Source organism: Podarcis liolepis (assembly GCF_965112155.1).
Source record: "Podarcis liolepis genome assembly, chromosome: 5".
Classification (NCBI taxonomy): Eukaryota; Metazoa; Chordata; class Lepidosauria; order Squamata; family Lacertidae; genus Podarcis; species Podarcis liolepis.
Genome location: NC_139556.1, coordinates 12,332,633 through 12,344,711, shown reverse-complemented (window position 1 = coordinate 12,344,711; position 12,079 = coordinate 12,332,633). Strand labels below are relative to the sequence as shown.

The following is a 12,079-nucleotide window of genomic DNA, read 5'->3' as shown; positions in this document are numbered from 1 at the left end:
AGGAATAGAAGGAAGGCTTGTGCAAAATTGCAACAGATTAAAAAATACCGGAAGAAAGTGCCAACGAAAGCTGGAGCGTACTGACGCATGGTTGCACACCCTTGTCATCCGGAAGGGCTTTGCTTTGTATATCGCCTTCCACAGTGGGGAAAATCCTGTTGAAGAGCGTCGTTGTTTTCTCAGCAGCCCTGAGACTTGGGAACAGCCCCCCTCCCCCCAAAAATGGCTACTTATACATTTCCAAAAGGAAGAAAATGCATCACACACCTGGAAAAATAGAACCAAAGAGGACAATGATTTGTATAAAGTGTGCATAAGCTGACTTAGATAGGTACATTTGTGCAATGTGTCTGGAGGTGGTTGGAGGATGGATGGTGGCTAACAGATTGAGGTTGAATCCTGACAAGACAGAAATGCTGTTTTGGGGGGACAGGGGGCAGGCAGGTGTGGAAGACTTCCTGGTCCTGAATGGGGTAACTGTGCCCCTGAAGGACCAAGTGTGCAGCCTGGGAGTCATTCTGGACTCACAGCTGTCCATGGAGGCGCAGGTTAATTCTATGTCCAGGGCGGCTGTCTACCAGCTCCATCTGGTATGCAGGCTGAGACCCTACCTGCCTGTGGACTGTCTCACCAGAGTGGTGCATACTCTGGTTATCTCCCACTTGGACTACTGCAGCATGCTCTATGTGGGGCTACCTTTGAAGGTGACCCGGAAACTACAACTAATCTAGAATGTGGCAGCTAGACTAGGGACTGGGAGCGGCCGCCGAGACCATATAACACTGGTCCTAAAAGACCTGCATTGGCTCCCAGTATGTTTCTGAGCACAATTCAAAGTGTTGGTGCTGACCTTTAAAGCCCTAAACAGCCTCAGCCCTGAAGGAGCGTCTCCACCCCCATCGTTCAGCTCCGAGGGCCTTCTGGCGGTTCCCTCCCTGCGAGACGTGAGGTTACAGGGAACCAGGCAGAGAGCCTTCTCAGTGGTGGTGCCCACCCTGTGGAATGCCCTCCCATCAGATATCAAGGAAATAAACAACTACCTGACTTTTAGAAGTTTAGAAAAACATCTTGGGAAGTTTTTAATGTTTGATGTTTTATCGTGTTTTTAATATTCTGTTGGGAGCCTTTCAGAGAGGCTGGGGAAACCCAGCCAGACGGGCGGGGTATGTAAATATAATAATATAATATAATAATGCTGAAGTATTTTTTTGCTACTTTTTCTTCTTCACAGCTTTTCAGCAAACCACACCCAGCCAGGAATACCTTGGGGAAGCATTCAATGAGCAGAGAAAGCATACTCTTCTCTCAAACAGCTAGTCAGTTGCCTCCAACACTCAACAACCTGCGTAATCTGAAGCCTTCGTCGGTTGCTGTCAAAGGTACATATTGTTTGGGGACTTTAGAGCGGGGTGGGGTGGCGTGGAAGAGCACCTGATGATGGCCATTGCTGAGATTCAATGCACATTTGTTTGATGGGATCAGGTTCCCTACGAGCAGATCTAAAAGTTAAAAACTTTGGACTTGCCCAGTGGCCAAGGGACCAAAAGCGACTGAGAGGCTCCACTGTCTGTCTCCCAGGAATTGCATAATGGCAAAGGGAAGACCTGACTGGCTCCATCCATCAGCCAGAGAACGAACTGATGCAGGGAGCTGCTAGGGAACAGCTCCTATTATCATCAGCTAAAGGAGTAAGTCAGGCAAATGTACCAACTAGAGAAGAGCATTTATAGTTTACTACTTCATTCTGAACCAGTACCATATTTTTCGCTCCATAGGGCGCACCTAGTTTTTAGGGGGGGGGAATAAAAATTATTTTAGCCGCGCGCAACCTCTCCAGCCGGGAGAAGCTGCGCACAGCTTTGGCAGAAGCCAAGACAGCGAGCGGGATGGTTCCCGCTCGCTGTCTTGGCTTCGCTTTTAGCCGCGGGGCTGGGGTGGGGGAAGCCCGAGCTTCCCCCATCCCCAGCCCCCAGAACAGGTCCGGGAGTGGCGGCAAGGTTGCGCGCAGTGTTGCCGCCGCTCCCAGAGCTTGCGGGGCTGAGGGCGTGCTCCGAAGGCTTGCGGATAGCTGCCTGAAGCCCGGGGAGCGCAGCGGGAGTTGGCGCTGCGCTCCCCGGGCTTCAGGCTTCAGGCTGCTATCCGCAAGCCTTCGGAGCACGGGGGGAACTCCTGCTGCGCTCCGAAGGCTTGCGGATAGCTGCCTGAAGCCTGGAGAGCGAGAGGGGTTGGTGCACACCGACCCCTCTCACTCTCCAGGCTTCAGCGAAAGCAACGCAAAGCCTCCGGAGCGCGGAGGGAGTGCTCCCTCTGTGCTTCAGAGGCTTCCCGTTGCTATCACTGAAGCCAAGGAGCCTGCAGTCGCTCCATAGGATGCACACACATTTCCCCTTCATTTTTGGAGGGAAAAAGTGTGTCCTATAGAGCGAAAAATATGATATCTCTCCTCTTCCCTTTTCTTCCATTCCCTTCTTGACCTTTGGGAATGAGCCAGTTGGATTTCTCTCTCTCCTTCTAAAGGCAGATGCGTCAAAATAGTTACTTCCTTTTCTTCTTCCCCTTCCCTATACAGACGCACCTCAAGGACCTGTGGGTCACATTGTATGTACTGAAAAGGGAACTTTGGCCGTGGGGAAAAACAAAATTTTGATCCCCCCACAGTGGAATAAAGTGTTTTGCTGGGGTTTCGATGACTTCACCTGCTGCCTAGCTGCTTCCGGGTCAGACAAGGTAATCAGCAACGTGTTTCCGGGTATGGCTGCAAGAAACATTCAAAATTATGTCCTCAGGCTGCTTGAGTGGTCATGTGGACAATAGTTGCAAGCAGTGAGAGAGATGGGCTGGCAATGTGTATTGAATAAGTTGGTAGAATCGGCTTCCAGATCATCTGACATCAATAACAGGACTGAACGTCAAAAAATATGCCTTTGAAATATCGTATTCAGTTGACAATCTGATCTCATTTCTTGACATCACACCAGGGCTGCTATTGCATTTTTAGAATCTGTATTCCATGCTATTAAATTTACTGGTATTCCCATGGAATGAATATTGTGTAAACTGGGTTGGCATTAGAGCTCAGAATCCCCAGACAGTCCCCAGCTCCCTGGCAGAAACCATTGCTTGCTGGTTGGGTTCAGGAGTCACCCTCCCTTTTAAATACGCACCGTGCCCCTTACCTGGTGCCACGATGGGGCAAACTGGCAGGTAGATCGTAACTACTAGGTTATGTAGCCACCATCAAAATTAGCCAGCAGAACCTACCAATATCAGAGGGAGTCCACAAGGGGACAATTCGCCTCTCAACACAGAACTAGAGACTTTCCAGTAGTGGCACCCAGTTTGTGACATCCCCCTTGACCCCACAAAAAGTTAAGTTGGCTTTCCTACCGGGGACATTTCTTCAGCCATCTGAGATTGACTGATTTATCTTTTGCTATTCTGCCTCTTTAGTATTTAGGGACGTGGGTGGCACTGTGGGTTAAACCACATAGCCTAGGACTTGCCGATCAGAAGGTCGGCGGTTCGAATCCCTGTGACGGGGTGAGCTCCCGTTGCTTGGTCCCTGCTCCTGCCAACCTAGCAGTTCGAAAGTACGTCAAAGTACAAGTAGATAAATAGGTACCACTCTGGCGGGAAGGTAAACGGCGTTTCCGTGTGCTGCTCTGGTTCACCAGAAGCGTCTTAGTCATGCTGGCCACAAGACCCAGAAGCTGTACACCGGCTCCCTCGGCCAATAAAGTGAGATGAGCGCCACAACCCCAGAGTCGGCCACGACTGGACCTAATGGTCAGGGGTCCCTTTACCTTTACTCTTTAGTATTTATTGTTGTAGTGTTCTGCTGCTTGATGTATTTTTAGCTTCAATTGACGTTTTACAAATATCGTAGTTGGGTTGGGTTCTCTCTCTCTCTCTCTCTCTCTCTCTCTCTCTCTCTCTCTCTCTGAAGTCACTTTGAAGGCCTTTTTGTGGAAAGGCAGCCCACAAAAACAAATACAAGCAAATTGTGTATGCTAATTGTCAACGTTCCCTGAGTGCTGCTCCTTAGGTAGGCAAAATAGCAAGGCCCAAACTCAAGAGGCAGGCGCCAACAGGTTGGGGGGAGCCCCAAGTTTTGCAGAAGTACAAAACAAACAAAATGTTGGGGGGACACTAAGGTGCAATGAGGACTAGGTATGTTTGGTAGCCAGCAAACATGAGTGGTAGAGAGGGAGAGAGAAAATGCAATGGAGTATCTGGGAAAGGGCATGGTTGGAACCCTGAACCAGAGCACTCCTCAGCAACATTTTCTGGCAGGTCAAATAATAATAATAATAATAATAATAATGCAAACTATTATTTGCCTCTCAGCCTCAGCAATATGGAGGAGAGGTTGTCATGGGGTTGTTTTAAGGATCATAAAATGCCATGTGTAAAGAACTTGGAACATTTGCAAGTTCAATATAATTAAAATATGATATTATTTAAGGGTCTAGGCTGCCTTAGTCACCTGTCATTAGAGATCGCCTTGTGATCCTAGCTCCAACAGGGAGTAAGCAAACCTGTAGAGATCACTGAAGCAAAAGAACGTGCAGGATTTGTATGGGGCAAATGGTAGACCTCAGCTCACAGAAACGGATTTTCAAAAATAACAATAACAATTCAACCATTTGTTTTAAACAATACTGTCATTTCCTGAAGTGTTGGGGGGTGTCTTAAAAAAGAATTAAGCATTTTGAACTTGTATACAGCAAAATTATCCCATTAGTTAATCTATACTCCACAAAAAAATATTCTGGTTCCAGAATTAAAAGAGGTTGGCTCTACACACATGGTTTTTAACATTAAGGAAGGGTTAAGGAATGGTTTTGATAGGGTAGATGGACGTCCGACTCAGGGCTGGATTTAGGTTTGATGAGGCCCTAAGCTGCTGAAGGTAATGGGGCCCTTTATATGTCAAGCTGTCCTTTGTCAACAACAAATTGTCTCTGTTTTTTTGTGTTGACTAAATGCTATGTGGTAATTTCTGGACCTAACAGGTATCTAAAGCCATTTGCACATAACAAAATATGGATTTTATCAAAGTAATTGTTGAACTGAAATACAATTAAGAAGAAGTATATTTGGGAGGGGGACGCGGGTGGCGCTGTGGGTTAAACCACAGAGCCTAGGGCTTGCCAATCAGAAGGTCGGCGGTTCAAATACCCGTGACGGGGTGAGCTCCTGTTGCTCGGTCCCAACTCCTGCCAACCTAGCAGTTCAAAAGCACGTCAAAGTGTAAGTAGATAAATAAGTACCACTCTGGTGGGAAGGTAAACAGTGTTTCCGTGTGCTGCTCTGGTTTGCCAGAAGCGGCTTAGTCATGCTGGCCACATGACCCAGAAGCTGTACGCCGGCTCCCTCGGCCAATAAAGCGAGATGAGCGCCGCAACCCCAGAGTCGGCCATGACTGGACCTAATGGTCAGGGGTCCCTTTACTATATTTGAGAGGGGGGGTCAAGAGAGTGGGGCCCAAAGCTATAGCTTGTTTAGCTGATACGTAAATCTGGCACTGGTCCTACTATTTGCATTCATAATATCGTTCTAACTGGGGGAAATAATATTAAACGGGTCGGTGCTGATGCAGGCCTACTGTTATGTACTGAGTTGAATAGGATCCAAACTGCAGCAGTCTGATTGGTCCTAGAACAATAGGATCCAAATTGCAGCAGTCTGATTAGTCCTAGAACAATAGGATTCAGAATGCAGCAGTCTGATTGGTCCTAGAACAATGCAGCAGTATGATTGGCTGGCAGGAACCACCCAATCATGCTCCAGATAGAAGTGAATCCACAACCTGATTGGCTTACAGTAGAATTCCGGAATTAGCCAATCATGTGCAGCCCATTGTGTAAATAGTGTATATAAAGCAGATACTGTGAGGGGACTTTCATTCATTCCTCCTCACCACTATGAGCTGAATAAAGAGCATGAAATCACTTTGCGACTCTGAGTATATTTCACTGGCGACGAAGGTGGGATCCCGCTGAGCTGACTGCCACACACAGCACCGCAGCACCGCCACCTGCCGCACCGCTGCCTCGCACCGTGTATCCAGGCTTCAGCTCCGGGACACAAGGAACCCAGAATGGCAGCCAACAGCAGCTTCTCGCCATTCAACCCAGCATCTGGAGACTGGGAAGCGTACGCCTCCCGTTTCACCTTCCTCCTAGAAGCCAAAGGGGTCACCGACGAAGAAGACGCCAAGAAGAGGGCGATATTCTTCAGCGTCTGCGGAGAGGAGACGTTTGAAATCGCCCGGGCTCTCCTTGCGCCTGAAGACGTCGCTACTGTTCCATACAAAACAATAATGGAACAGCTGAAGGGGCACTTTTCGCCGCAGCCCTCAGTGGTGGCTCGTCGAAATGCCTTCTACGCAAAGCGACAAGCCCCTGGGGAAACCATAACTGGGTTTGTGACCTCTCTCCGCCAAGCCGCCCGGTTCTGCAACTTCTCAGAGCTGGAGAACATGCTTCGTGACCGCCTCGTCGGTGGCCTGAAGGATGAGAAGCTGCAACGACGCCTCTACGCTAAGAAGGACCTAACGTTCCAGGTCGCTCTGGAGGAGGCACTGGCAACGGAAGCTGCCGAGAGGTCGACGCAAGAGGCACGGCCGAGCCTGCCGTCCCAACCGAGGGTCCACCACGAAGACCTCACCGACGACTCAGGATCCGACAGGGAGGAAGTGCACCGAGTACAGCAGCGCACTCAAGCAGCGCACAAACCACAGCTGCCTCGACGAGGAGGAGGAAACTGCGCAAGCTGCGGGGAGAGTCATGAGAGGAGGACCTGCCGTTTCCGCAACGCAGAGTGCAGGCAGTGCAGAAAATCGGGACACATCGCCCGGGGGTGTCGGGCTCGGCCCACCCGACACCAGGCATCAGATGACCAACCCAAGAGCCCCAGGTCCCGGGGCCCAACGCACCAAGGCAACTCGACGGAGCTCACGGACTGCCAGGTATACCAGTTGCCCCACCCCAACGTAGAGAAAATTTATGTAGAGGTGCAGATAGAGGGGGCCCCATGCCGCATGGAGCTTGACACGGGTTCAACTCTATCCATAATCTCGGCAAGGACCTTAAGGAAACTGTGTCCTACTGGGGGTCCCAAACTCAGGCCGGCCCCATTCACCCTACGGGACTTCCAGAAACGTAAGGTCCCCACAATGGGGGTGGGGACCTTCAGGGTGCAATACCGAGGGCAGACGCGGCAACTGGACTTGCTTGTGGTCAAGGGCCCCTACATTAGCTTACTGGGATTGGCATGGTTTGGACCACTGGGGCTAGCTGTCACTGGGGTGAACCACACTAGCTTACAAGTGGACGTGGACGCCATATGCAAGGAATTTCCAGGGGTTTTCGACGGGAAATTGGGACAGTATACGGGCCCCCCCATTGCGCTACAGCTTGACCCCGCAGTACGACCGGTCAGGCTCAAGGCCCGCCGGGTCCCGTTCGCTTTGAAACCCCGTATAGATGAGGAATTGGACCGACTCGTGGAGCAAGGAGTGCTGGAGCCAGTGCCTAATGCCCCCTGGGAAACCCCAATCGTCACACCCGTCAAGCCTAATGGTTCGGTCCGCATCTGTGCAGACTACAAATGTACCATAAACAAGGCCCTCACGGCCCACGCATACCCAGTGCCAGTGGTCAGCCATGTCCTTGCCACCCTGGCTGGGTCGAAAATTTTTGGCAAGCTGGACTTGGCCCAAGCATATCAACAGCTGCCAGTAGATGAGGCCACAGCAGAGGCACAGACGATTGTGACGCACAGAGGAGCGTTCAGGGTAAAGCGGCTGCAATTCGGGGTCAGCGTGGCACCAGGCATATTCCAGAATCTAATGGACTCTCTCCTTAAAGGGATTCCTGGCGTCACCCCCTTCTTCGATGATGTGTTGATTGCCGGGCCCACACCAGAGGAGTTCGAGGACCGCCTCCGCACCGTTCTGCACCGTTTCCAGACGGCGGGTCTCAAGGTGAAGCGGGAAAAATGTCTACTAGGAGTGCCTCAGGTGGACTTTCTGGGATTTATGGTGGACGCAGAAGGGGTCCACCCGACTGGGGACAAGGTACGGGCCATTTGTGATGCCCCAGCGCCCAAGAGCAAGACTGAACTTCAGGCCTTCTTGGGACTATTGAACTTTTACCATTCCTTCCTTCCCCACAAGGCGGCGGTAGCGGAGCCCCTACACAGACTCCTGGACAAGCGGGCCCCTTGGGTGTGGAGCCAGCGCCAGGAGGCCGCATTCCAGGCAGTCAAGGACTTGCTTGTCTCAAACTCTGTCTTGGCACACTTCGACGAGAGGCTGCCGGTGGTGCTAGCATGCGACGCCTCACCCTATGGCATTGGCGCTGTCCTGGGGCACCAACTCCCGGATGGAAGAGAGGTACCGGTGGCGTACTTTTCCCAGACACTCAACGCAACCGAGCGGAACTACTCGCAAATCGACAAGGAGGGTCTGGCAATCGTGAAGGGAGTAAAAAAATTCCATGATTTCTTGTACGGGCGGCCCTTCACCGTGGTGACTGACCACAAGCCGTTGCTTGGCTTGTTTGCCCCCGAAAAGCAGACCCCCCAAGTGCTGTCTCCTCGCGTCCTCAGGTGGTCAATTTTCCTTGCCAGCTACCAGTATGCACTGATTCACCGACCTGGGAAGGCGATGGGCCATGCGGACGCCCTCAGCAGGCTACCACTACCGGAAACAGGCCCTGACCCAGCACCTGCACAAGAGGTTATGAGCCTGGAGCTGCTTCCCGACCGCCCCATCCAGGCACCAGAAGTTGCCCACCATTCCAAGAAAGATAGGGTCATCTCCCGGGTCCTGGACTGGGTGTGGAGGGGATGGCCCAGCAGCAGCCCTGGGCCAGAATTCGCCGGCTACACAACCCGCAAACATGAACTGTCGGCCCACAAGGGGTGCCTGTTATGGGGAAGCAGAGTCGTTGTTCCCCAGCCGCTCCGCAAAAGGGTCCTCACAGCCCTACACGAGACACATCCAGGGGTAGTAAGAATGAAGGCCCTTGCCAGGAGTTATGTGTGGTGGCCGGGGATCGATGGAGAGATAGAGGCCTGGGTCAAACACTGCCAGGCCTGCCAAGAATCCCGCCCAGATCCCCCAAGGGCCCCAGTCCAGTCCTGGGAGTCCGCCCGAGCACCATGGTCACGCCTGCATGTGGATTTCGCTGGCCCCTTTCAGGGGAAAACATTCTTCATAGTGGTAGACTCCTACACCAAATGGCTGGAAGTCGCACTGGTACCGTCCACTTCCACGTCCGCAGCCATCCGGGTACTACGCAGGCTGTTTGCAACCCACGGGCTCCCTGACACTCTTGTCTCAGACAACGGGACTGCATTTACGTCAGGAGAATTCCAAACCTTCACAGCACAGAATGCCATCCGCCACATCCGTTCGGCGCCGTTCCACCCTGCCACCAATGGCCAAGCAGAACGCATGGTGCGGACCACCAAGGACACCCTTCGCCGCATGACGCAAGGGGACTGGGAGTACCGCCTTGCCACATTCCTTCTAGCACAGCACAGCACCCCCAGCTCAACGACTGGCCGGAGCCCCGCTGAACTACTAATGGGTCGGCGCCTTGCAATCAGATTGGACCGCCTTCACCCCGATAGAGCTCAGGATGAAGTACTGGTGGGGGAAGGCAGGAACCCCCGGACCTTCGAGGCCCAGGACCCAGTGTATGCAAAGAATTTTGGGGCAGGCCCAGCATGGGTACCCGCCACAGTCACCAGGGTCACTGGCCCCGTGTCGTACGAGGTGCTAACGGATGGGGGACAATGCTGGCGCCGCCACTGCAACCAGATACGGCGACGATTCCCAGGAGAAACCCAGGAGGAGGACAGGTCAGAGGAGTCCCAAGGGAACAGCGGGGCAGTGAGGCCCATAGAGCAGGAGGGGCCAGCAGGAGAGGCAGAATCAGTAAATACAGAGAGGACCCGTGAGGCCGAAAGGACACCGGAACCAGAAGCACGACTGAGCGAGCCGGTTGCACCAGACCAAACAGCCCCATCACAGCCAGCATCCTGGGAACACGAGCCAGAACCTGGAGCCCGGACCAGAGAACACCCCAGGCCGCAACGCACACGTAGGCCGCCGGCATACCTTGAGGACTATGAATGCGACCTCCCGGGCAGGACTGGAACTTAGAGGGGAGGGGTGTTATGTACTGAGTTGAATAGGATCCAAACTGCAGCAGTCTGATTGGTCCTAGAACAATAGGATCCAAATTGCAGCAGTCTGATTAGTCCTAGAACAATAGGATTCAGAATGCAGCAGTCTGATTGGTCCTAGAACAATGCAGCAGTATGATTGGCTGGCAGGAACCACCCAATCATGCTCCAGATAGAAGTGAATCCACAACCTGATTGGCTTACAGTAGAATTCCGGAATTAGCCAATCATGTGCAGCCCATTGTGTAAATAGTGTATATAAAGCAGATACTGTGAGGGGACTTTCATTCATTCCTCCTCACCACTATGAGCTGAATAAAGAGCATGAAATCACTTTGCGACTCTGAGTATATTTCACCTACTTTCTGAATTTCTTGGGCTGTTTGCTTGTTGATCTTTTACTTTGTTCCTGCTTGCATGGATGTTTATTTTCTCTCTCTTTGTATGTAGAAGGTGACCACATTTGAAATCACAGCTGATTGGGGGCTTTGCCTCTGTGCTGTGTGCCCTACACCAACGACACTCATCACCTCTGGAAGCAGCTCTGCGTTGTGCGTCTGGGAACTGTCCGTGGCTAGAGATGGAGACGCTTGCTTAAACCTGAAGCAGGTATGATATCCGAGTTCACATTTCCAGGAGGCAAAATGATTATGTTCAAGAGCACTTGGTGTTACAAAGTGAGAGATCCGTTGACTCTTGGGAAGGCAGGAGATACTGCCCCGCTCCAACAAAGTATCTGTACTGAAAAAATAATGAGGATGCTGTTGTTTAGTCGTTTAGTCATGTCCGACTCTTCGTGACCCCATGGACCAGAGCACGCCAGGCACTCCTGTCGTCCACTGCCTCCCGCAGTTTGGTCAAACTCATGCTAGTAGCTTCGAGAACACTGTCTAACCATCTTGTCCTCTGTCATCCCCTTCTCCTTGTGCCCTCCATCTTTCCCAACATCAGGGTCTTTTCCAGGGAGTCTTCTCTTCTCATGAGGTGGCCAAATATTGGAGCCTCAGCTTCAGGATCTGTCCTTCCAGTGAGCACTCAGGGCTGATTTCCTTCAGAATGGATATGGATGTTGAGGTATTAAAACACTCAGTGCCAAAGGTTCCACAACACTTCGTTTGCACAAAGTGCGTCGTACATCTGAAATCTAAAATAATATACTCTTTGCTCCAGTCTTTCTGCAGTACAGTGCTACAAGAGATCTGGCTATTCAATGAGTCCTTGTATTAAATTAGCTGTCAAATCAAGCATACGAAAGTTTTAAAGTCATTTCTAGTGCAGCATTTTGGAGATCTCTGGGGAATGGATTTTGGATTTCTTCTGCTTGCTCCTAGAATCATAGAATCATAGAATCATAGAGTTGGAAGAGACCACAAGGGTCATCGAGTCCAACCCCCTGCCAAGCAGGAAACACCATCAGAGCACTCCTGACATATGGTTGTCAAGCCTCTGCTTAAAGACCTCCAAAGTAGGAGACTCCACCACACTCCTTGGCAGCAAATTCCACTGTCGAACAGCTCTTACTGTCAGGAAGTTCTTCCTAATGTTTAGGTGGAATCTTCTTTCTTGTAGTTTGGATCCATTGCTCCGTGTCCGCTTCTCTGGAGCAGCAGAAAACAACCTTTCTCCCTCCTCTATGTGACATCCTTTTATATATTTGAACATGGCTCCTGTCATTTTTGTTGCTGTAAAATGGAGGGCTTTGTGGGACTGTTGCAAAAATGGTTGTTGTTGTTGTTGTTTAGTCATTTTGTCGTGTTCGACTCTTCGTGACCCCCTGGACCAGAGCACGCCAGGCACTCCTGTCTTCCACTGCCTCCCGCAGTTTGGTCAAACTCATGCTGGTAGCTTCGAGAACACTGTCCAACCATCTCGTCCT

General features: G+C 51.3%; 1 protein-coding gene across 2 annotated transcripts in view; it reads left to right on the top strand.

The window, feature by feature from the left end:
• Window positions 1-12,079, top strand: part of WDFY4 (WDFY family member 4) — a 218,664-nt gene that overhangs the window by 190,338 nt on the left and 16,247 nt on the right. For both annotated transcript variants that reach the window (XM_083505395.1, XM_083505396.1), the window contains 3 exons: window positions 1,232-1,379; window positions 2,570-2,727; window positions 10,654-10,812. In XM_083505395.1, coding sequence (XP_083361521.1) covers window positions 1,232-1,379; window positions 2,570-2,727; window positions 10,654-10,812 — 465 coding nt within the window. The remainder of the gene's footprint in view (window positions 1-1,231; window positions 1,380-2,569; window positions 2,728-10,653; window positions 10,813-12,079) is intronic.